This window comes from Ambystoma mexicanum, chromosome 3p (assembly GCF_040938575.1).
Source record: "Ambystoma mexicanum isolate Mex_15411 chromosome 3p, UKY_AmexF1_1, whole genome shotgun sequence".
Lineage (NCBI taxonomy): Eukaryota > Metazoa > Chordata > Amphibia > Caudata > Ambystomatidae > Ambystoma > Ambystoma mexicanum.
The window spans coordinates 586,445,469-586,472,000 of record NC_090925.1 but is presented as its reverse complement, the minus strand read 5'-3'; the positions used below and the strand labels follow the sequence as shown (position 1 = coordinate 586,472,000).

The 26,532-nt window shown below is 43.9% G+C and overlaps 1 protein-coding gene across 1 annotated transcript in view; it reads right to left on the bottom strand.

The window, feature by feature from the left end:
• HNF4A (hepatocyte nuclear factor 4 alpha) overlaps window positions 1-26,532 on the bottom strand; it is an 801,419-nt gene that overhangs the window by 567,261 nt on the left and 207,626 nt on the right. The window contains exon 2 of the mRNA XM_069651329.1: window positions 441-512. Coding sequence (XP_069507430.1) covers window positions 441-512 — 72 coding nt within the window. The remainder of the gene's footprint in view (window positions 1-440; window positions 513-26,532) is intronic.

The window sequence follows — 26,532 nt, the reverse complement described above, 5'->3', positions numbered from 1 at the left end:
CTGGATTTCCTGCTGCATTTCTTAGTGGGGGTTGAGTGAATTTTTATTGATTTTTATGGTAGTGGCAGGGTGGGAGAGTCAAGAAGGGGTCATGGGTTGAGGGTATGAGGGGCTTTCTCCTATATAAAATACAGCACAAAACACAATTAAACACCCTACTCATCGAGTTGTCCAAGATCCCTCTCACACACTGAGGCAAAGTCACCAACGTGAAGGCCTGTCACTGGGATCACCTTTGTCTTGCCCTAGAACTGGCTCAATACAGTGAACAGTGATCATATGGAAACACATTTCCAATTTTAATATTTTCAACAATGCAGAAGAAGCAAACCAAAAACAGTAAGAAACATTCAGTTGTAGTTATCATTACTAGTTGAGATGTAGCGGGAATACAGAACAACAGTGGTTTGCAATTCTTTACTTATTTGAGTTTATCCTACCTGAAATCTTTGATTTCTCGTCTGAGATTATCACAGGGACGCTTCGTGATTCGGATATGACTGGGAAGTGCCCTAAAATAAAGAATACTGGTGTTAAAAATGTTTTTTTTTTTATAAAGATGTTATGTGATGAAGAGTGACTGACATAAAAATAGGTATTGCTGAAGTAACAAATGTTCTATTCATATCTACATCTTTTGCCTTCTTTGATGAAGTCCCATGTTGGATGCTGTGTGATAGGAAGAGGGTGATCCTGGGGGCAGGGACCCACCACCCACTTCCTACCGCAGTCCCAAAGGCAGTAGATGGGATATCCACCAGGTTCCCCGGTACATAAAAATCCTCATCTCATACCATACCTGAATCAACAGGGGTTGTCAAGATTTCAGGGGGTCACAAAGCAGGAACAGGGTTCCCCAAAAGAGAACGTGCCCAAAGATGCTAACAAGAGAACATGCCACCAGAAAGAAATGTACCCCATGTAGTGTGGCAGGAGGTTACAGAGCCCAACTCAGTAGGGAGGAACCCCAACTCATCTGCCCCACCCTAGCCCAGGAACACGCCTTGCCTGATGCAAATGGAGGAACTTATGGAGATCATGCAGGGTTAAGTATTCTCCCCAATGAAGTGGTCTGCATGGAATGCAAGGGAACAAATGCCTACAACTCCATGCAGCAACTGCCTGTGCAACTCACAACAAATATTTGGTGTTTTGGCCCTTGGAGGCCACAGACCTCATGGGTGTCCACCATAGGTTTTTCAATTCCACACATGTGCCCACTTGTGAGCCCTGTCAGAAAGAGCATGCTGTACTCCATGTGTATGTAGAAGGAAACGAAGAAAAAAAACATGCAGATAGTTTTGCCGTAGGACGCCAGCTGAGAAACACTGAGAAGCATCCCGCTTCTTACTAAAACTAAATCGCTCCAGGAGTAACAGCCAGAGTGAAGTGATGGTATAAGGATCCATCCAATAGATTAAATAATGTTGTCCCTTGGATCCAAGCTATTGCCAGATGTACATACAAGAAAGGGCTAGAATATCGATTGAGATCGTGCAATCAACCTCTCCCCCGGCCTGTTGAAGGCCCACAAGAACATTACATGGTATGGTCGCTTGGAGGTACCAGTACCAAAAGGGCCGAAACACTCTGTGTCGACGCAACTGCTGAAACAACATCCGAGAAAAAAGTTGAAGAGTGGCGACTGTGTACACCTGTGTGTAGCCACCGAATGTTTGAAGTTTTGTTATACAACCATTACCAAACAACATAGACTGTGATCTAGTTATGGGAAAGTGTTGTGACATCGAATCCGACTAGACATAAAAATCCTATGGTTGTTAGCGCACACCCAGAAAAACATTGTACACAATTATAAAGTGATAAAAATATCCTGACTACATTGAAAGCACTTTGAATACTAACCTCACACTAGAGGCACATTGTAGAACAAACGTAGCCTATATTGTATGAGAAAAATGTTGGTATATGTTTTTATGTTTGTCATGATATGTATGCATTGTTAATATTATGACCAATATGGATTGTGCATAAAAAGTACAGATAAAATATCTTGTATGCACAAAGAAAACATAAAGGCCTGGTGCATTTCTAATGGTGTATCCGTACTGTAAATAGAGTTCTTTCTAGAACTGGAGAACGGTGGGAGGGGGTAGCTGTTCACTTTGTCTTTATAATACATATTTTGTATGTTTACAGTTCTTAATGTAACATGTATACAAGCCCATACATGTTTAGGACTTGTCAATATGATGAAGTTAAACATGTTTGATTTCGAACAACTGTACTATATATTGTACATTGCATTAATATATATTAAACAATTTTGCATTTCATTGTGCCAATATCAACAATTATATTATCACTGGCTCGAAAAAAGTGCACTTTGCACTATGTGGATATGTTTGTTTAAATGTAAAATGACAGAGCATGTTTATATGCAGTAGAACTGCCCACTTTATAACTGCTAAAGCGTTGGCCTACAATGATATAACTCATTGATACTGACCATTTAGAGCCATATGTGGTTTTCTTTAATTTTGTGAATTTCTTGTCCTACATCATTTTTACATATTGCAAAAATCAGTAAAAAGGTGAATTAAAATTACATGAAATGCAGTAAAATGTATATGTATCTCTTTACAATAGTTGAGTGCTGTCTGTATTTGTTTGAACAAACTATGTTTAACATACAATGTTTACTATACTGCACCACTCTGAAAAGTTGCCTGGAATTTGTATTGAAATAATGTTCCAATGTGCCTTCAACACCTTCCTCCTGAGTATTCAATATCCGCTGTGGGGTGGAATCCCTGAAGGGATGCAGGGGCCTCTGGTGTGTGATTCATCATGTGATCCGGTGGTCTGCTTCCTTCCTGTTACACAATTGCGATTTCAATCAGGCTGGTTTGTGGAATTGGATGAATGTTCTAGGGGTAGCCATTTTGTTAATAGCTATGGGCTAGCTGAAGCCAGTATACATTAAAGCGGGGAAATACACACATGGATGCATACATCTGGATCATTGTTCAGGGAAGTGCACATATTTACAATCGGAACAAAAGGGTTCACCAATTGGCCGACAAAACATAGGGTAAGGGAAGCCAACCTGTGACTCTCAAATGTTTTGGCCTACAACTCCCATCAGTCCTAACCAGAACAGTCAATGCTGAGTAACCACAGGACAAAACATTTCAGTAGCTCACAGTTTGTCCACCCCCTGCCCTTAGCAGAGTTTACTGCATGCATAAGCACAGGAGGTGACCATAACTACATAAAGAAGGATGTGTAATGGAGATTAGAATAACATGCTAGCACAGAGAATTCTGTCCTGTGGAACCACGTGGCAACCCTTGCCTGTAAGCAAGAAACACTTCTTGCTCTTAAGTGCAAGCCAACTAGCTTGCTCTTGATATTAATAGGTGGGCACATGGAGGTACAGGCACCCATATAAGAATCAGGAAACCACACGCATTGGTGTCGACAAGGCTTTACACTTCTAGTGTAGACTAGAGGTAGAAGGAAACCAGTAGGAATGGGTGTGAGGGGATGATATCAAGGGACAACAGTATCCAGTGTTAATGCTGCTTGGGAAAGGGTTATGGGGGGGGGGGTTGACATTTCCCCAAATTTGCACTCCCACGAAAATCAAGCACTTTCCCCAAATATTCTAGGACTGGAGTTAGAATACAAAATTGTACCCATCCTAGACTATGTGGGCAGAGGCTTTTAGGGGTGCAGGGAAAAAGGTTGCCCACCTCACGACTTTTTCCGAGATAACATTATCACATGCAACCAGGGACGACCCTATCAGTAGCAATTCTCTCTGATTCTTGATTCAAATCCTCAAAAAAAAGGTTTTGCCTATTGTTTGTTTTGTTTTTATCATGCAAAACGCGTAGCAACGTCCTCAATAACGACTTCAAGATGGGAGACACAGAAACACACAACACATCAATAATCAGAATCCTTTTTGTGAAAAGGCAGGGAGGTCATTGCCATTGCTGCATATCACAGGACAGTGCTGACACCAAAGTTCTCTTCCTAGGAAACCAGGAGAGCTTGCCCTAATCCACTGCCCCAGGAGGATGTGCCATGCACATATAACCAACCACATTGGTGCTAGAATGACAAAGCTATTTGTTAGCATTCTTCAGGTACGCCTTCAAACTTCACCAGACATGTCTGCGAGCAGGTGCAGTTCAAAAAGTAATTGGCATTCAAATAACAGATTCCTGAGTGCTTCCCGGTTGTGAGCTGGCCTCTCCGATGGAGTATATGGCCCTACTTGAGCAAGAATAACCCTCTTTTTTGTTCAAGGGGGGCCTGTTAGTTGAGGGTACAGTACAACGTGTAAACAAGACAGGATCTCACAAGCTACCCTGCCTTTACACACGAATGGGGGTCAGACAAAGTGTGTTCCATACATAACTACTATTTAAGATTCAGCAATCAGATGAGGTCAGGATCACTTAAACACATTTTATTCAAAAAAGCATTGTCTAAAAACTCTTCGCGTCATGGAATAGACGTCATAATACAAATAATCTTTGTGAAACAAGACACACACACCAGTAATTAGAGTGCATGTTCCATAGGGACATACAGTTAATGGAAGTCTTAAAAGCCTTTCATTAACACTGCGTCCCATTTGCAATCATTTGCATGGAGAGGAGGGGCTGAACGCAACTTGCATTTCCGCCGCCTCCCTTCCTTTCCACCATACTAATGCTCCAGCATTTGGGCCGGCATGAATTTTCATGCCGGCGCAAATGCTTGAGATCCCTATGAGGTACGCCAGCTTCACGCAGCAGTATAACGCAGGTGGACCTCATAGGGATGCATTGTAAACGCTGCATAGGGATCCACTGTAAACAATTAAAGGATAGTTCCGGGACTTTTTTTTTATTGTCCCTACGGTTCGGCCATGTGTTTTTAAGCATAAATCGGTAGATCGTAGAAAACTTTCCTATGGATCTTACCCGTCTTTTCGTCCATTAACGCACTCGAAATCAGCCGCCATTTTGTGATAATGCTATCATTTCCCCCCATCGACCTGGCTCACCTGCGTTTGCGGCACTAAATCAAATCCCCCGCCCCTGAGCCTGACATCAGCAGACGCGTACCGCCCATTTCCCAACGCCAAAGCACGTTTCGTGTCAACAATCGCTGCGCCTCAGCTAATAAAGTGTCGCCATGGAAATGGCAGGACGCCTCTTTCCTCAATAAGTATAAACACACCGTTTCACAACACACAGCAGCAGATTTTCGATTCCATTCCTCTCTCTATGTTACTTTCAGTATTCTGTGACTCGTTTCTGTGCTCTGGTCAGCTACCTTCGCCGCTTCTAGGCCTTGTGAACACCTGTACCATCTCTGTAAATTATTTTACTTTCTTTACCACACAATGGCTACAATAATGCCGTATATGTACGAGCCCGAGTACACCGAGGAGGAACTACTGGAAAGGCAAGCACGCGAAAACGATGGGGATTCGGACGGCAGTTGGGAGGACCAGTCAACGGATGAAGAGCCTGGACCATGTCGCATGGACGGCGTCTCCACCTGGTGCACGTGCAATCAGTGCGAGCTAATGCCAACTGAGGAGGAGAACTGCTGCTGCCGTGAAAATTCCGGGTGCTTGGCCTACATTTCGGAAGGCGAGCCAAGTCCGCAATGCATCACCGAGCTGCCAGAGTTCGGGGAAGCCTGCCTCTCACGGACCGTGTTGAGGATGATGATGGTGCTTATGCACGAACTTCGCGGCACTGTTCGTCCACGTAATCCGAGTAACGAGTAAGTATACTCTGGTTGTGATGTCAGTGATGCCACTACTATTTCATGGTCGTCTCCCACATATAAAATTACATCTACATATCATTCGAACGCATGTAAATTGGTTCCATATTGTGCATTTTCTAGATAGAATTTTTTTCAAAGCAGAATGACATTTTTTACCTGAATCGACATTGATAAGAAAGTTTTGTCATTTTAATACAGTTTGCATCTTTCTTTTTCACAGGTGATACAGGCTGGTGGCCTATCGTTGCTTCACTTGGTGGCTTCACGGGAGGCTCGGACACCGCGTTCGGAGAGTAATACCTGCCTGTGCGGTACTTGCCATTAGACAACATTTCCCCAGCGACAGTGGACAATACCGCGGATTTTCCCTGGATGTGCTGCAACCGGAACTTTACAATGTGTAATGTTTATTATTTATGTTCAATTGAAATTAAGATCTAAAATAAAACCCAACATATATTTTAACAATGGTTGTTTTGATTTTTTAAATGAATCTAGTGTGTCTCCATTGAATAGTCTTCCTGTGCCTTGTCTTGTCACACCACATGTCTCCGGCCAGCATCCTCCCTCACGCTGGCCGCCCACCTTCAATCCACATAACCGTTGAACCCATATGCAGCAGACATACATATGTTATTTTGCGGGTTGGCATCAAGCCTCCCGGCCTTGCCTCCTCCCCCAAAAATACTTACCACACCACTTTGTTCAAGCGTTGACAATAAAAGGCCATTGGATTTTATTGATACAAAACATGGTTATAGGTAAATAATCAATATGGTTGATCATAATAAATCATCCTTTTGGGCACCGGGTACAGGCTGACTAACTGCCTAGGCATCCAGGGTCTCCAGGGTGAACTGCACCCATATATTCTCCTGGGAGAGTGAGGTATTTATAAACTCACCCCCCTGCCTTCCATGTACTAGATCCTGCAGCCTGCCTCTTACATGCAGTTAGATGGCCTCTCCTTGGTGAGGCCCTGCGGCAAACGAGTCTTGTCTGCACGACCACCGCCCCAATCCACCCCCCGCCCTATCAAAGGCAGTTCGCACCGGGGTACTTGCGCTGGCAAGTGGAGCTGTCAGGGAGCGATAAAGGCCAAGAGGTGCCAAAGACCATGTACACTTCAAAGTGGTCTATAGAGCATGGGTTGTTGTTCCCATGTCTACCTCCAGACCCCGTGTCTCCTGCCAAGCATCCTCCCTCACGCTGGCCGCCCACCTTCAATCCACATAAGTGTGTCTCCATTCACGAGTCTTCCTGTGTCTAGTCTGCACGACCACCGCCCCAATCCACCCCCCGCCCTATCAAAGGCAGTTCGCACCGGGGTACTTGCGCTGGCAAGTGGAGCTGTCAGGGAGCGATAAAGGCCAAGAGGTGCCAAAGACCATGTACACTTCAAAGTGGTCTATAGAGCATGGGTTGTTGTTCCCATGTCTACCTCCAGACCCCGTGTCTCCTGCCAAGCATCCCCCCTCACGCTGGACACCCCCCTGCAAACCGCATAATGCCACGACATATACACGTCATTCATTCACAAACACACCCCTGTTTCGAATTCTTTATAACCCACTTCATATTTCGAATGAGAACTTCTTTGCGCTTTGCTAGTCAACCCGTGAAGGTGCTGGTTATCTGCTCTTCGTCTCTGTGAACTTCCGTGACCACTTCGAGCAAACTCGTCAGTTTGGAACCTGTGAACTGCTCCCTATTCTACGACAAGAAACTACTCTGATCCCTGCATCTAACTGTTTGTTCGTCAAGGTAAGGCCATGTACCATAATCATTTGGCGTCCAATTTTTTAATTTATATCTATTTGCTAGTAATAATCAAATTGCATCCATGTTTTCTTTTCGTTCAAGACAGTACATGCAAGGAACTAGTCACATGTTCTGAGTTTAGTCAAATTATTTTTCTATTTTTTTAAAGTTATTCAAATACTTATCCGCATGTGAATAACGTGTATAGTTCCAAGAACCAAAACGAACCTTGCATTGGACCTTTTATGTGTCATTTAATTATTCAAATACTTATCCGCATGTGAATAACGTGTATAGTTCCAAGAACCAAAACGAACCTTGCATTGGACCTTTTATGTGTCATTTAAATTTTTAACACATTGGTATTCATTGAGAATTGTTGATCTTTACTTTTCAGAACTTTCCACAATGCCTGCCTGTTCCATTGGCGGTTGCCCTTCGAAGACCCATAATAAATCTGAAGGTACTATAATGCATGTTTTCCCTAAGACAATAGATCAGATAAGAGAATGGGTCCGATATTGCGGATATCCACCGTCTGAGCTTGAAAGTAGAGTCCTAGAAGTCTTTGCGGACAAGAGGGGTGATCGATACCGCATCTGCAGCAGGCACTTTAGCTCAGATATGTACTACACATCATTGCTAATAAAGAAGAAAACACTGCGAGCAAGGCGAAAATTGCTCTCAACCGCTATTCCCACTCTATTCGTCCACATCCCTCCACTGGTGAGTCAAGTTTACGGATTTAGCTCTCGGCCTTGCGGTAGTGTGTAGCATTAGCTAACAATAATTTCCCCATTTATGTATCCACTCAATATGAAGGCGGAAGATTCTCCATCCGTGTCGTTATTGCAGTCATCAGCCACTTCAAGCGCCTATAGGGTAATCTTACTTAGCTATTCTGCCACTGACTTGTTTTAGGCATGTAAATCAATAGTTTTAATTTATCGTGTAATTATTTTACCTAATGGTACACCCTAGTACTCGTCCTCTAGTCTTTGTTTTCAGTTATAATTATTGTTATCCAAAATAATGCAAGCACTGTCTTTCAGGGAGATGCTGAGGAGTCCAACGCATTGACGACAACCGTTGATGTCACTCAGATGCTCGAGGTACGTTTCCGGACAGTTCCATCGATGGAGATCATCAGATCTTGCATTCTTGTAGCGTGATTGTTACACACAATGTTTCTTTCGTTTTTAGCCATTGATATGTCCTTCTGTCGTCGCCCTCCTATGTGTCTTCTTTTTTCAATATTGTGTTCATTACTTATGAAAGTCCCATGTTTCAGGGAGTCGATGGAGCATTAGCCAAGAAGAAGGGGGAGCATGCAGTTACGGGTCAGCGCAACAGCTTGCAGAAGTGTGCACCGCAGTTACAGCGTCCCTTGATGTTCTTATGCATTTCGAGGTATGGATACTGACAGTTCGATCAAGCGAGATCATATGACGTGATTACATCCACTATACTTCCTTCTTTATTAACGCAAGTACTATGTTTCAGGGAGATGACGGAGCCTCTTCTACAAGAACATCACCCCTAGTAGTGGATGCAGATCTCTGGGTGGTGACACTTCCTACGATCGAGCAAATCGAATCATATTTAGATATCCATTATTTATTTTAGACAACTGATCATTTGTGCAGGTCTATTTAGATGAGTCGTTGACGCCTGCACAAAGTTTATGTTCTTTTTAACAAAATAGAAAACCATACTAATGCAATAATATCATCAATGGAAGTCTATGCGGAGCCCGAGGTATGGATCTTGACAGTTCCATCTAACTAGATCAACAATGCGTGAATAATTGTCGTTTGAATGTTCTACACAATGCGTTCATTCGTGTTTTGCTATTGAGATGTACGTGGGTATTGGTCCCCAAGTACATTTTGTGTTTTCAATATTATTATACATACTAATGAAAGTTCTATGTTTCAGGGAGTCGATGGAGCGTCAGTGCGTGATGGATGTGCTTATCATGAAAATATAGTCGTTGCAGCGCAAGAGGAAGTGGAGACATGCACACACGAGTCGGAGCAACAGCGTCCAGATGTTGAAGTTCGAGGCAAGAAAGTTTCAAAGAAAAGAAAGCAAAAGAAGGTTAGTGTCCTGGTCACTATATTATGTTGTTTTTCACTGTTAATAGTTCAATACTGTAAGTTGTGTTTAAACTGAACATCCCTTTTCCAATCTGTCCTCTAGTTGCGAGTGGGTGTACGAACTACATCTACACAGACAGTGAAGCGAACGAGAGATGTTGCTTGTCAAACCTTTTGGCAGGGACTTGAGACTGGAGATGCATCGTGCCAATGGGAAGAATATGAAGTGATTGACAACGGAGCTATACCACCACCAGCCATTGATAGCGAATGTCCTCCTGGTAGTTCGGATGCAGTCGGAGATCAATTCACAGAATCCACACCCGCAAAAACTAAGACCGCGAGAAAGTTGAAGAAATTGTTTTATTCCCCCATCGCCGGAGAAGGAACAGATGTTGCAATGGAAGAGAATGTAATGGACGACAATGAAACACCATCAATAACACTGAACATAGCGGAAGACAATATCAGAGATTGTACCTTTAATGTGAGTGACATGTCCTCAACGTTACAGGCCGAACCAGCTGGGATGCAGAGTGACAGTATAAGGAAAGAGGCCAAATTCATTGTATTCGATAGTTGTTTGATTGATATTATTATTATGCTGAAATGTGGGCATTCCGTTGGTGGGGAAGTATGTGGGGAGCCATTGATTAATGTGACTCGTGCAATTCGAGGCACTAACCTTAAAATACATGCCACCTGTACACAATATCATCCGTTCTCATGGTCTGCACAACCCATGCTGGGGCAACTGCCAGCAGGCAATCTACTTTGTGCAGCGGCCGCACTTTTTAGTGGTTCAAGTTTTAAAAAGTTAGAGTATTTCTTTCAGTTTGTGGGAATCCATTTCATTGCGAAAACTCAGTTCTACAAATACCAAACCGATTATCTATTTCCAGCCATTAGCGAAGCTTGGAGAATGGAAAAAATGTCTATTGAAAGTACATTCGCGGGCAAACGGTTCAGGCTAGCCGGTGATGGACAGTGCGACAGCCCAGGATTTTCAGCCAAGTACTGCACCTACCACTTTCAGGACATGGAAAGTAAGAAAATTGTGAGTTCGGTGGTCGTGCAGGTGTCACAAAGTACATCCTCAGTGGCCATGGAGAAAGTTGGCTTTGTAGCATCATTGCAAGAACTACAATCGCGGGGAATGGTGATCGACCTGATAGCCACGGACAGACACGTTTCAATTGCCAAGACAATGAGAGAAGAGTACAAAAATATAAATCACCAATTTGACGTATGGCATCTTGCAAAAACAATCAATAAAAAAATGTCGGCTGCAGGTAAAAAAAAAGATATGCAAGGTATTTCACAGTGGTCCAAGTCAATCAGCAACCATCTTTGGTGGAGCTCAAAAACACGTGAAGGGTCGTTGGAAATTCTACTGGAAAAATGGCGGTCAGTAATGCTACACTGTAGCAACGTTCACCGCTGGACCACAAACCAACATTTCCACAATTGTGAACATGACCATTTGTCCACAGAGGAGGCACGGAAGAAGAAGTGGTTGATTCCTTCATCACCCACTCACAAAGCCATTGAAAAGATTGTATTTGATAAAACTATAACAAGAGATTTGAGGGGACTCACGGAATTCTGCCACACAGGAGATTTGGAGGTGTTCCACAATATGTGCCTAAAGTACAGGCCAAAACGATTGCATTTTGGCATGGAGGGCATGATAAATCGGACTCTTCTAGCGGTCTTGGCACATAACCATAATGTTGGCCGTCAACAAAGTAGAACGACCGGAACTTTAGGGACGCTTCGCTACAATAAGGCCTTCACTAAAAGAAGTAAACAATGGGTGATCAAACCAGTGTTTGAGGATATGCAATATGAGTTTATTGAGAGACTTATTGTTGATGTCCTAGATAGGCACATACATGGAGTTGTGAACGAACCTGTGCAGGGGACAACTGCATTGCCACCCAACATTGCCTCTGTTCCATGTCCACCTAAAGCAGAGCTCATTGAGAAATACACATCACGGTTTAAATGATTGTAATTTGATTGTCTGTTCTCTCGAGTCTCCTCATGTTGCAGGCCCATTGAATATGTGTATCTATGTAATGTGTAAATAAAAGTGATTGCTCAGTGTACATGCAATGTGTCTCTCCACCCTTGCCCCTCCCTTCACCGTGCAGTAGTGCGAACCACCCGGGTGTCACCTGTGACTTTGCTCTCGAGTCTCCTCATGTCGCAGGACCATTGAATATGTGTAGCTATGTATTGTGTAAATAAAAGTGATTGCTCAGTGTACATGCAATGTGTCTATCCAACCTTGTTCATTTGCGCATTAAATTAAACCAAACAGTAATATAAATCATTTTTCAAAACATATAGAATGTCTCTGTATTTATGGTTCTCTGGGGCTGCAAAGCACGCAGACAAAATGCAAAGATGGAGTGTAAATTTCAAGTCCTGTGAGATGGCCTTACACTGAATGTAGCTAACTAGGAATGTGTGCTCGTTCAAAGTGAAGGTCAGCTGCTTTGATTTTTTGCTCGGGTGCCGGAATGGCCCACGACTCAGTATAATGTTCTATTGTTATTTGGCCTTGACAGGCCGGGACCATCCCGAAAGACTTCTTTTTGGGGGTGTGGTGCAATAACGTAAGAAACGATAATGAATAAAATTTCAGAAACGATAGCCATTTAATGTTCGTTCATTAGAAGAAATAACGTCGGCATAGAAGGAGTGGTATTTCGGGGCTGCCCTACGCACAGACACAATGGAAAATGCAAATATAATGTAAGTAACTCTTTAGATGAGTTTATACCGCAATTTAATTACTACACAGTAGCTTTAAAGACGGGTTAAGTTGTACTTGTTCGTTCTATGTGGCATATTGTTTTGTACTGCGCACTATCTTGAGGAGATACGGAAGCACCTCAAAACCCTCCTCTTTGCTTCTGCTTTCTCTCTCCCTCTCCCCTGCTACAACTGGTCCACTGTCTGCGACCTCGGTCCTGGGCCCTTCCACTCTCCACCTGCACTGCCTCCCTGTCAACCCCTGCACTGGGGGACTGTCTCAGTATCCTACAGCCCCCCCCTTCCCAGCACTTGTTCTGCACTTACCTTGCACTCGCCACCAGCTGGCCCTATGTATTTATTATTTTATGCTACTTACCTTGTACTCCACTTCCCCCCTCCCCTTCCCCTTGCACTTTTACCTTCCCCCTACCCCTGCACTTCTTCTCCTTGTTCCCCCCCACCCCTGCCTCGCCACGCCTTGAAACACTTGTGTATAGGCGCGTTGCAAATGCCATATTATATCATATCAGTGACGAAGTGGTCACTGGCGCTCAGGCGGCTCTGAAAAAGGCGGAGGAGAGGGGGTGGGTTACTGGAAATGACGCACTGTCCTAGCTATGAAATAATTTCCCGACCTAATATATAAAATGAATAATTTTAATAAAGATCTGATGGTGAGACTAATTTCATTTTTTATGTTTTTAAAACAGGTACATCCTTCATTATTGTCTGTGTCACGAGTACCAGACACCGGCGGATGGCTTTTATAACCGCCAGTTGCTTCTCCGCGTGAACAACGTTACCACCCTGACCATTTTATGGGACGATCGCCAAGTACAAGTATGCCCTTACGCGGTACTAATGGCTAGATGCAACATACATACCGTTGTGGTGGCCTAGTGCCTCGTTGTTGGAACAGCCATGCGATTATCAGTGCGACCGAAGAGCTTATTTTATCGTAAACCAACACCCTGTGTACTGCACACGAACATCGCTTGCCTCAAGACGAACTATTTTGGATCGAGAGCAAAGAAAAATGCAAATCGCTGAATATTCTCTAAACATTTGATGTCCAATAAATGTACTTTACCAAATGTACCGTATTGCTGTTTGATTTAAAAGTACAGTTTCATATTCCGAATTGTGGCGCGCTGTGTTGTGAGCTGATCTGTGTTGGTTTCCGGGTTCTGTGTGGAGTCGCGTAGAAGACGCCTGGGCGCGTTTGCCTACGCAGCACAGTCACGTCACGGAGAGAGGCGGGGAATATGAATGTTTTGATAAAGTCTGTTTCAGGGGCGGGGGATTTGATTTAGTGCCGCAAACGCAGGTGAGCCAGGTCGATGGGGGGAAATGATAGGATTATCACAAAATGACGGCTGATTTTGAGTGCGTTAATGGACGAAAAGTCGGGTAAGGTCCATAGGAAAGTTTTCTACAATCTACCGATTTATGCTTAAAAACACATGGCCGAACCGTAGGGACAATAAAAAAAAAGTCCCAGAACTATCCTTTAAATGCTGCCTGACATGCTGGCTTGTCGAGCATAATTTCACTGTAATGGTGACCACTACTTACCATGAGTGAATAGTAAACAGCATTCACAACTACAAGAAACGCTGCCTGCCATGCAAGCATGCCAGCCAGCGTTTACTCACTTTGTACATCGCCTTTTGCCCTGCACTTTACACTCTGCCATGCAAATGATGAACATTTTGCAGCGGGAACCTGGCTACCGCTGCGTGCAAACGTGCCAGATCCCCGCCGTCAAGTTACTAATAGGATCAAAATGAGCTCCATTGTGTACACAACTCCTTTAAAACAGGCTGGTGGGTTAGATGCTCGAGCTCGTAACCAGAGGATAGTGTGGTAGAATAATCTTGGGAATTGCATGAACCATGAAAGAAAGGGATGGAGAATAGAACTTGTTGTAGAAATCAGAACCTCCTCACTGACCAAAGGACGGCTTAGGAACAAATGCAAACCTGTGGTATATTGGTGGGGTAAATGTACGTAGCCACCTTACTCAAAGTATTCTTTTTTCATGCTTTATGTTTTTCCAGAGCTGCAAATATCATGTCTGGGAAGATGAAGCAGAAATTCGTAAACTAAAGGCCAAGGAGGAGTGCACGCAGGAACGTTGCACAAGCAATACAAGACCTAGCGCGGATGTTGGTTTGAAAACTCATAGCATGATTGGACGCATGCCAATCATCAGACATACGTCATTGGACAACAGGATGATGACCTCATCCATTGAATGAAGGGCTTCCCGGAGTCCCATTTCCTTCGCACAAGAATTAACATTGAGCTTCTTCGTACACAGTTATTAACTCAAAGCTACCGAAGGAAAACTTTGCAGCCAACTGTGCAGACAGCGTCAGTAATGACTTTCTCGGGTTTGGGGAACTTTCGGGGGTAAAAAGTAAGCCATGCACCGAGGCCAAGACATAGGCAAAGTTGGCAAAAACCATAATGGTGATTTTTTTTTTAACCAGAGAAATTGGACTTGGAGTGGGACTTCACAGAGGCAATGTTAAACATGCCAGAATGCAAGAAGCACACACGTTTCCTGGACTTGCTTAACTCTAAGACGTATTGGGAGGGTGGTTACAATATTGTGATGCAGCTGGAGACAGTGCAGTATTTATTTTATGTAATGAACATTTATTAGGTGCCTAACAACAGAATGGTGTTTCCAGGTACCAAAAGGCAAGGTGGGGCGGGAACAAGGGGAGTAAATAACAGTGGCAAAGCAGTAAATATACAATACTGGCCCTTCTAGGCCTTGTGACATTCGGACGTGCAAGTGCTGTGAAGAGTAGTGCAGGTGATAGGGAGGGGGGAGGGAGCAAGGTATGGTAAAGTGCCGGTCGCAGGCCAGGAAGGAAGTGGCAAGGGCAGCCAAGGGTGGTAGGGTGGAGAAATCCCAATGGTGGGATGCACAACTGCCAGGACCGGAGTATGTTTATGTCCCCATTTCATCTGTGTTACAACGGCAGGTGAGACAGAGATAAAGCTTTTGCAAGTAACCTGCCATTCTACCTGTTACTGTGCAGGATTCAGTGTACCTTTGCCCAGCCGCAGACTGCAGCCCCAAGCTAATGCCTTCATCCCCATCTACCGCTTATTATCATGAGATGCTACTATAAATGGAACCGTTTTTCCACTATGATCTTCAAGGAGGAAACGATGGAAATGGAAATGATTTTGACTCGCATTCAAATGTGACATATGGAGAACTCACTTTTGTGGACGTTCAATATATTTTATTTTTTAATGTAATATTTTTTCAAGGCAGCAGGTCATTACTTTTATACAATGTTCATGTATTATTTTTTGACACTTTGTCACATAGACTTTCACAATCACAGTATCCACTAGCTCTGCTTCAGAAGTAGGAGAAAGTTCAATGCCCCTCACAGGAAATAGACACAGGGCCTCATTCTACTTCGGCCGGTCCAGTAAAAAAGTGCTGGGAATTCATGGATACCAGCACTTTACCGGACCGTTTGCCAGTGGGACACCTGAGTTAACTCCAGCTGCAGGTAAGGCAGGTGCCCTACTGGCAAAAAAGCTGTTACCGGCACCGGCATTGCTAGTGTCGGTAATGATGGCAAATCCCCTCATGGACTCCATGAATGGGGATTAACACTGTCCCTATGGCACCCGAATCCGGCAGCAATGCTGCCGGACCAGGTGCCAGAAACAGTAACAACATTTGCTGGTATCCTGGCAGCTCTACCGCCACGATACCGGCAATGTTGGAATGAGGCCCGAAGTATGGTAAGTTCAAGATCCTATTCCAGGCCCAGCTATTTCTAATAGAAAACAAACATTTTCACAGTTAAACATGATTGGAGAGAAGGTCTCCTCCAGCATTTAAGAAATTGTCATTACAGGGATTTTTTTTCAAAACAAAATATCAGTTCGCTTTTCAGGATGAAAACATGTTGTCCCTTGAACCCTTATCCCAGGGAGACGGACAGTCTCAACATCCCGCCAGTCCCGCTGTCATTCAGGGATCATGCCTCACCTAAACTAGATGTGACCTGCTCAACCTTTAGGCAGGCCCAGTCATGTCCTCTGTATTTTCTTTGCGTTAAAAGGTTTTGAGGGGCCCAGTCGCCACATATCGAGGTGTAGGTTACCTTCTGTTCTTCAGAGGTTTCGTTTCAAGACTCCTATGTTCCCTCACCATTGACTAGACTAACTAGGGCTAAATGGAGTTGGAGGCCCAACATTTGGAGAGATGTAGGTTGCCTACACTTGACTTATGGCGTCTGTCATTCTCTTGGTTGACTTTCACTAAACTGCACAAAGCAGTGCAATCTGGACCCTCTAGTCTTGGATTAGATCTTTCCCATCCTTACCCGGATCGGATACATCTAATTGCAGGAGACATCTCGCTGCCTTTTTTGTGACATTTCTATGGGGGACAAGCCCCATTATACCTCACTTCTACTACTTCTCCAACCCCTCTGACCCTCCCTACCTCAAAATCCCTTTTAAATCACTGGCTCCACACACCCTTATAATAACACAATAACTGTGGTGAATTGCCACTTCACCGAATCCAGTGAAACGGATGCAGCCAGATGGGCAGATACACTTCTATGTCCCTTTGCCGACACCCGTTCGTTCAAAGTAATTTTCTTCGAAGAAATTACTTTGAAAAAACTCGATTTTGTTATTTTTTTTATTTTGCGGGGGTCCCCCGCACCCGCCCTTCCGAATTCTATTAACCCTATCCCAACACCCTCCCTGCCCCTTTTAATCTGTTACCCCCCTATATATTTCGATTATTTTCTGGAAGTAATTTTATCATAGAAAATGTCGATGAACCAATGCGATACTGCAGCTACCCTATAACCCACGATATGATCTCTCCGTTCTCCTCTTATCATATGTCTCCTGCACACTCATTCAAACACCCTGCACTGCTCCAGTTGTCATTTATCAACACACACCTGCCACATATCTCTCAGCCTGGACTCACTGCATGTCGCGTCCTGCATGTAATGGAATGTTAAGTGGTGCTGTTTTGCCCACTTCAGCCATTTGTGCTTTCCTTAAGATTGACTGACAAGACAATCCTTGAAGAAAAAATCAACACAGGCATATTCACATGAACAGACATAAAAAGGTGATATAATGTACAGCTTGGAGTCGTATACAGTATGTGATTAGGTCTTTCATGCTGTTGTGCTCTTTTGTCACCCGAAGAGCATCAGAACACAGGATCTTAATTCTGGGTTTTCCACCAATATGAATGTATTACCCCTATATGGAATCTATGTCACGTGGGTTGTGGTGACAGTGTTGAAGCAGTAGTAAGTTCTGTGTGTAAATAGAATTATCTACCAAGGCGCTGGCCACCAAGATAAGAGCAGAGCCAAGGGAAGGGAGCTGTTGGAAGACGCAGACAGGGGGTTGTGTTTTATGCCTGCCAGCCGGACACACAGCACAACATCTACCCGACACTCCATGTGATATCAACAGGGAAAGCAGGCAGAGCTGACATATCACTGCTAAAATGCATGTGCTTAGAGATCTCCTCTAAGCATCCATCATCCTGATTATGCCATGAGAGAATAACACCAGCTGAAGACAACTGGTATCATTTGATTGATGTTAAGGTTTTTTGATTCACCCCACCCCCCACACACGTCTTCAACAGCACATAATAAATATGCAAGCAAGGAATACTATTAATTAGCCAACTCATACAACATCGATTGTGTTTACTAAAGAAGGCAAAGAATGATGTGGACAAACCATGCAGGTGAGCACTTACCAACTTTGATTGGCGAACACCTGGTATTCCTTGATCCTTGTCGATTAATGTACTTTGGTGTCTAGAGCGAGAGAGAAAGAGAGAGAGAGAGAGAGAGAGAGAGAGAGAGAGAGAGATAATGATATACAGAGAGCGAGAGAGAGCGAAGTGGGAGAGAGATAAGAGAGTGACAGATTTAGTGGGAGAGATAGAGAAAGAGTGAGAGAGAAAGTGCATGCGAGTGAGTGGGGATGCGAGCTAGGAGATAGAAAGAGAAAGAGGAAAATAGAGACAGTGAAAGAGAGAGATTTGCACAGATGCCAGGAGGAGAGTGTGAGCAAAGGAGGAGAGCAAAGCAAGGAGAATATAGCTCCCCGCTCCCATCTCCATGACTCTTATGTCCATTTGGCCCAACACCACAGCGGGCAATAATGTGTTAATTGGCTCCCACCATCCACTTAGTTGCTCGGAACACATTATAGCATAGTGGCCCCAAAGGGACTATCATAAGTAGTGGCTCGCAAAATGTTTCATTTGAGAAGGTAAACCATTTACCATTAATGTGCATGAGAGACTGAGCATATCAAGATGTTTGGGGTGATTCTATATACCGAGTTAAAAAGGTGCATTTCACAGCACACTTTCTGTGAAATAAAAGATAAAGAGCCACAGTTTGCAATCGTGTTTGTTGGATAAAACATGTAAAAAGCTGGGGCACAGGAGCAATTTCTGATGCAGTTTCATGATGCTTTATGCTCTTACCCCACATCTTGGCTGTGCCAATGTATGTCAGTATCTCCACTTAAGATAATGCTCATGTTGACTTTTACCAAGATGCCAGTAAAAAATACTATAAGAACATATGTCCACGCTTACTTCACCAATGTAGGCCAGTATTCCCATGTAAGAACACTCATAAAGTTGCCTTTGCCTATAATGCCAGTAAAAATACAATGGCTCCATAGGGAAACATGCCCATGATGGGTGCAACAATGAAGGCTAGTATCCACACTTAAAAATATTCATCAAGTTGGCTTTGTTCATAATGTCACAAAAAATACTGTTGCACTGTAAGAGAACATAATTATTATTTTATATTTAGATATCTAGCACTGGACCAATGGAGGACTGTACAGGCCATAGAGCAAAACATTGGTAGTGAAAATGTAACAAGTTATCACGTAAACATTAGTAGTAATTCTCACAATACAGTATACTGGATAGGCGGGTGTACTAAGTAGCCAGAATACAGGTTACGCTAAGGTGTTCCTGGAAGAGACAGGTATTCAGTTCTTTCCTAAACGGAAGCAGATTTGGAGTAGTCTAAATTGACACCAAGATGGAGTTCCTAAGGACAGGAGCATAGCATCAGAATGGCTGTTTACTAGATTCCACCTTGCGAGCCAGTCTAGTTTCCAGTTTGGTGATGGTCTTACTGTTTGTCCTCAGAATTGTTTTAATTTGCTCTTAAGGTGGAACAGTGTACCGGCGGTTGTTTTCTTGTATGTGAGGTACATGTTTTCAACTAGATCCTAGCTGTGATGGGGAGCCAGTGTAATTTGCGCAAGGTGGGCTGATGTGGTCACATTTCCGAGAACTGGTGATTAGGTGAACAACAGCATGTTGGGCTGCTTTGGGGGGGGGCAGATGAGCAGATGGGAGTCCTGTGGGGAGGGAATTACCTCCATCAATATGCAAAATCACTAGGGCCAGCACCATCATTCAGAGGTCCTGGGATGGGAGGAATGGCTTGATCCTGCGGTGTAGAGAGATCTGATATCAAGCAGTTTCAGCATTTTCTGCAGTGTGTTGTTGGTAGAAGAGATTGCTATCCTCAATGAAGCCTAGGAATTCTGCTGAGTGTGTAAGGTGAGGGTGGAACCCATACAAGTGCATCCACCTTTGAGTGGGTTCCTGCTTGGAGGGATGGTCCAGGAGTACAAATTCAGTCTTGGCGGGGTTATGCTTTAAGTAAGTACTTATTATTCATGTTTGAAGAGTTGAACACATGAGCGAAAGGCCGGCAATATGTTGTGGGCCCTTGACCTTTCTAAACAACTGTGTATCATTATGTATTGCTGAATCACAATGTTGGGGTCATCTAGGAGTGAGCCCATGTTCTGACTGGCTGCACCAATGAAGCCATTCCTCTCTCATATAAGAACATGCATGTTGACTTTCTCCAAAATTCCTGTAAAAATGCTGTGCTTCTTTAAATCCCATGTCCATATTGCTGCACCAATGTAGTTCTTCTCCATGTAGGAACATGCATAATGTTTATTTTCTGCCCACAATGCCATGTAAAATGAATTTGTATTAGTATTTGTATTTATTTGAAGAACAGGGATGCCAATGTTGACGAGAAATGACTAACAATAACCCATGTACAGAGATGGCAGAAGCATTCCCATGATGGTACCTGTATAAAAGCACAAAGATAAGAACAAACAGTGAGCCAGTTTATGAGGGTGTCAAGAAGTGGAGAAATACCAGGGATAAAACAAAACAGAGGCAAAATGTACATGAGAAAACAGGTCACCCACAGAGGTAACATTAGCCTATGTGGGCAAGTGCTTTAAAACTAATAAAGGAGTACTAGATAAATATACAACATTCCATTATTAAGCATCACTGGAGGCAGTGGTGGGGTCACATAGGAAGAATCGGGAAGAGGGCAGTGGGAGCTCACTCTTTAGCAAGTAATGGAAGTTTAAGCTAAGCTTTGAAGAGAATCACAGTTGGGCTGGCTTTGATTGTTATGGGCAGCGGGTTCCAGTGCAGAGCGTGTAGGGAGAAAGTGCGGAAGTGAGAGAAGGCACGGGGGGGCTATGGGATAGTGAGGTTGAGTCCAGAGCAGGATTGTAGGGAATGAGATGGTGAGAACACTGGGATACAATCAGATAGGGACAGAGGAGCAAGACCATTGATAGCTTTGTAGACTAGGAGAAGGAACTTGAAAAGAGCGGTTGTGCAAGGAGAGCCAATCAGCATGTTGTCAGTAGACAGAAGTGCGGGTGGACCTGGGTAGGTTGTAGAGAATGAAGGAAGAAAAGTTGAGGACTTTGTCGAGAGGGAGAAAAGAGTAGAGAGGAATACGAAAGAGTAGGTTTCAGCAGTAGTCCAGTTTGCTGACCACAAGAGTGGAGATTAGAGTTTTTGCGAAGTGGTTAGTAAGAAAAGAACACATTTTCTGTAAGTGGAGGAAGTTAATATGAGTAGTAGAGGCAATGGTAGTGATGAATTGTTGCACTCGTAGGTCACTATCAAAGAGGACCACCAGATTGTGAGCCTTGTGGGAGGGAGCGAGAAGGTCAGGTGGGAAGGAGATGGAAGGGGGGAGCATTGGGATGGCATAGGACACTAGGAGAAAGATGACTTCCATTTTTGAAGAGTGCCTCATGAGGCAGCAGAGGGCCATCCAGTGACGAATTGCAGTGATACCATTTGTAACCTGTTACAAGATGGCTAGGGCGAAGCAGTGAAAGAAGAAACATATTTGAGTGTCATCAGCAAAAAGGTGATAGTGAAACCAAAAGGATGAGAAGAGTCTATCTGGGGCACAGGTAACGAGGGTGAATAGCAAAGGTCCAAGGATTAATCCTTGGACAGGGAGAGGGCTTCGTTCAGAGGCTTGCGTGTGCCAAGAGATTTTAAAGCAGGGGTGTTGCTAGGTCTGGAAAAGATCCAGGGCTATGCTAATTTCGAGACTGTCGAGACTCGGAGCTAGCTAGCATTTTGCTTGTAGCCCCTGAGCTTCCATCCGGGGCTGCAACCAAAAGACCCAGGGCTATAGCCCTCTCAGCCCCCACACCCTATAGCAATGCTTCTGTTTTAAAGGCAATTACAAAGTGCGAGTAATGCTGACAATCGGCACTATGACAGTTAATATTTGATGCTCTTGACTGTATTCTCAATGAAAAGTAAGTCCATCACTATATATGTGCAATCAGTTTTTAATATTAGTATCAGTCAAATGCAGACACTTTTTTCGACCTTCTGTCTTACTCAAGGCAACTTCTTCTTTCAGTTGGTATCCCTATTGTGCGCTTCTACTCCACAATGTTCCAATTAGAACTCCACCTTCCTGACAAACATCTATTGGCTCCGTACTATATTCAATTCTAAAGTTACTTGTTTAGGTCCTATTTGATCCATAAAAGTATTTGGGAGCATTCATGCTGTACTATTTTCCCCTCTGTCCATATGCATCAGATTAATTCTGGTTCCACTTCTGCTTCATTAGTGGTGAGTTAGACCAGTATGTTCAATCAAACTGCATTATTTTCAAGGTTCCAATACGTCAAAAGTCCTTATTTCAAAAAATCGGGGTCAATCCCACATGGTTCTTGTCTATGTAGACAAGAACCACGTGGGATTGTGTCATGCGCCTGCCTTCCTGGCGCTTATGGAATAAGTGGCGATTCCACCACCATTAGGGCTTGCCATCACGTTACTTCCACTTCCTAGTGCAACGTTCTAGTCCTTCTTTTGTCTGTCCTTTGTTTCCTTTATAGCCTCTCTTCCGCCCCAATGCTTTGCAACCCATTTTGCTTCCAGCATCGGGTCTACACGCTAGTTTGTGCCTTGTCTGTTTTTGGATACTCCTCTACCGTTCAGTCCTACACTTTCTTGACTTTCTGATACCTTCCTGATTCCTTTTCCTTTCTGCTGCAGCCGTTCACGGGTCTCACACTGTTCCTAGCTGCTACAGTTATTTGCAGCCCGCTTTTTGGGTCTCGCCCGGCTCACACCAGTGCAGTCCGCTGCAGCTCTTTCGTGGGGTCTTTTTCCAGTTCTGTTCCTCTTTCCCTGTTCTCGCCTGTCTTCTTTACCACCCTCTATGTCCTCTCACTTTTCGCTCCTACTGCTCTCTTTCCACTATCTTACCTTTCTTAGGGTGTTTTCCGCTAACTGTTGTCCATGGCTACTTTTGCCTCGGATTTCCGTTGATACTTTGAAGGGATACGGAGCTTCCTTTTTTCCAGTCCGGTCCAGACCCTCTGACCACGGGCTGTCACGGCTCCTCGGAGGGCCACTTTCAGCTTACCTTGGATGTGGATGTTGAGTCCTTCTCCTATTTCCTGGCTGATAAGCATCTTGGGGATTTTGGAAACCTTCTTCTTCGGCGAATCTACATTCCACTCTGCTACACTCTGACTCCAAGGTGCCATCGTATACCGAAGTCATTTCTGAAGTCCTTCCTAAAGGACAGTACTTCCACCTGCCACGTACGGCATGGTCACAACCAAGGAATCCTACACAAGAGGTTTTTCCAGCTTGGGCTTTTTCCTCTCTCTGGTGCTATTGGGAAGGGGTCCTTTGCTTACCTTCTTCAGCAAGGCAGCAGAGTGGCTTCTACCCCTGGGAGGCCGTACCTCTTCAAGAAAAAGCGAAGGGACCGAAGAAAGAAGGGTTATCTACAAAGGTCATCATCAGAAGACACAGGTGAGGAGGAGGAGTGGGACAGGGTATTCAGTGATGATCAGGAAACCATAGACAAACTTGACAGATTGATCCTGATTTTTTGAAATAAGGAGTTTTGAGGTATTGGTATTTTGAGGTATTGGAACCTTGAAATAGATTTTCGTAGGAAGTTGGAGCTCTAATTGGATGAGCGTGGAGTAGAAACGCACAATAGGGATACCAACTGAAAGAAGAAGTTGCCTTGAGGACCACCGAAGGTCGAAACACGTGTTGGCTGTGACTGATACTAATATTAAAAACTGATTGCACATAGATAGTGATGGACTTACATTTCATTGAGAATGCAGTCAAGAGCATCACATATTAACTGTCATAGCGCCCATTGTCAGATTTACTCCCGCTTTGTAATTGTCAATAATTGTTAAGGAGGGTTAGGCGTCCCTCTTAATGCCGATACTGTTGCTGATGACACACCTATAGAACCGGAGCTCAGTGCCCCCTGCTTACGGTACACCCCACTCTGTGACTATTTTGTTTTAAAGGATTGACAGTCCAAGTAGGAGCAAGAGCAGATTTGCAAAACCAAAGGTTCTGGAAAAGTTGAGAGATGAGTTGTCAACAGTGTCAAATGCTGCAGAAAGGTCCAAAAGGAGGTGTACAGAAGAGGGTTTGGAGTGGTGAGTATTAGAGAGAAAGTTGAGACATGTCCAATCTTGGTGGGGTGTTCATTATGGAAGCCACATTTAAGTGGATCTCCAAGGCCATAATCCTCAAGGGGATCTATGTGATTATTGCGACGGCCGAAAATGCAGAATTCTTTTAAACCCCTTTACACCATATATATATATATATATGCGGGGGGAGACCCTCCCACACCACCGCCCATTTTAATATTATATTCTATACCCCGCCACATATATATGTGGTGTAAGGGGGGGTAAAAAAAAAAGAAAGTCTGTATTTTCGGCCATCGTAATTGTGAGGGCAACATTTCGGTACGATTCCTCCTCAAGGTACTTAGTGATCCAGTCGAAGACCACCCGCTCAAGGACTTTTGAATATGGGGAAGGAAAGAAACTGTGCGATAGTTTGCTGGGACGTTGGGGTCAGCAGAGTATTTCTTCAAAAGGTGTAAGTCAGTTGTAGATTTGAATGCATTAGGGAAGAGTTCAGCAGAGAGAGATAAGCGAGGTGCAGTGAGTTAAGGGCAAGGGATTGAAACTAAGTCTTTGACCATTTGAGGAGCAAAGGGGTTGAAAGAGTGCTAGATGAGTTAGCTCCGTGAAGCATGGGTGATAATTAAAAAGGAGATGTAGGGGAGAAGTAGTCAAACTTAGAAGAAGTAGGGTGAGAGGTGGTGGACAGGAGGGTTGGGGAGGGAGAGAGAGGAGAAACTGTGAGAGCGTTACACATTTGAGAGATTTTAGAGGAAAAGTAGTGAGCAAATTTATTAGCAGAAATGGAGGAGGCGTTGGATATTGGCTTGGGAGATATGGGCAAAGTTTGGAGGATGGATGAAACTTTGCAGTTGTGATTGTGAAGGGAGGAGATTAGGTTTGTGGTGTAGGACAATTTGGCAGACTCCAGTACAGATTTTGGGGCCATAAGGGAATTTTTGTAGGCTAGAAGTAGGGAAGGTGTCTGTAATTTGCACCAGCAGCATAGGTCAAAGCTCATGTTTGCTATGAGGGCCTGAATATCAGAGGTGATCCAAGGCTGAGGACGGGGAGGTGTGAATGCGCGACCATGCAAGTGTTTGTCAAATGTAGTCAGAAGTGCATAGTGAAAGTCAAAGAAAGCACAGTCACTAGAATGATTTGATTTGATTTAAAATTTGTATCGTGCCTATCCCCAATGGAAAACCAAGCATCGAGCCATATCTAGGCACAGATCTTAAGTACAGTTAATGAACACCCGTAACCATTCACAAGGCATTATTCAAACAGATATGTTTTTAGATGTTTTCTGAAGGCTGTCAGAGATTCTGTCTACCTTAGATGGTGTGGTAAACCATTCCATGCGCGGGCACCAGCCACTGAAAACCTTCTGTCCCCCCAATGGACAAATCTAGAGGTGTGAACTACGAATTGATTTGGAGCCCTAATTCACAAGGATCTTCTGGGGGTAAAGATTTAAATTTTTGACACTAAGTTAGAAGGTGCAAAGTTGTGTACGCACTTAACGATCAAGCACAATGATTTAAATGGGATTAATCGGTGGACCGGTAGCCAATGTAGTTTCCTCCTGGATTCCGAAACAGATTTTTACCAGGGTAGTGTGAACACTACACGTACGGCAGCATTCTGTGCTACTGCAAGACATTGCAACAGGTATTTAGGGCATCCAGCCAGGAGACCATTACAATAGTCCAACCTGGCATTAACCAGTGAGCCCACCACCTTTGCTCGATCGCCTTCTGAAATAAGGGGGAGGAGTGGTTTCAGTAGTTTCAGCTGAAAATAAACTGATTTAACCATTTGGTTCACCTGCTGATTGTAACTCATGTCTGTCTGCCAAATGCACCCCAGATTCTTAATAAAATCTGTATACACTTGGGTGTTGCCAGATATCGGTGGCCAGGGGACCATCTGGGCAGTGGTTCCAGATTCTTTTTAGATCCAAAGATAATTATCTCGGTTTTATTGGGGTTTAGCTGGAGCTTGTTTTTGTTTTTAAATAATTTTTATTATTCCAACATGACAACCATACAGCACAATAAACATTGTACATATTAACTCTTACATACAGTTTTATGTTGCATTTTCTCCACCCCAAACCCTGCCATCCACCTATTCCCCCCAGCCTACAGAACCCTTCAAACTTTACCGCAAGCTTGTCCCAACATTTCTCGGGCTACGCTGCCCCTGCAGGGCTTTCTTCTCCCCGGCTATCCCGGTCTGACACAAATAGTGTTGCTATTAGTTGTCTCCAGGCAATTAACATGTC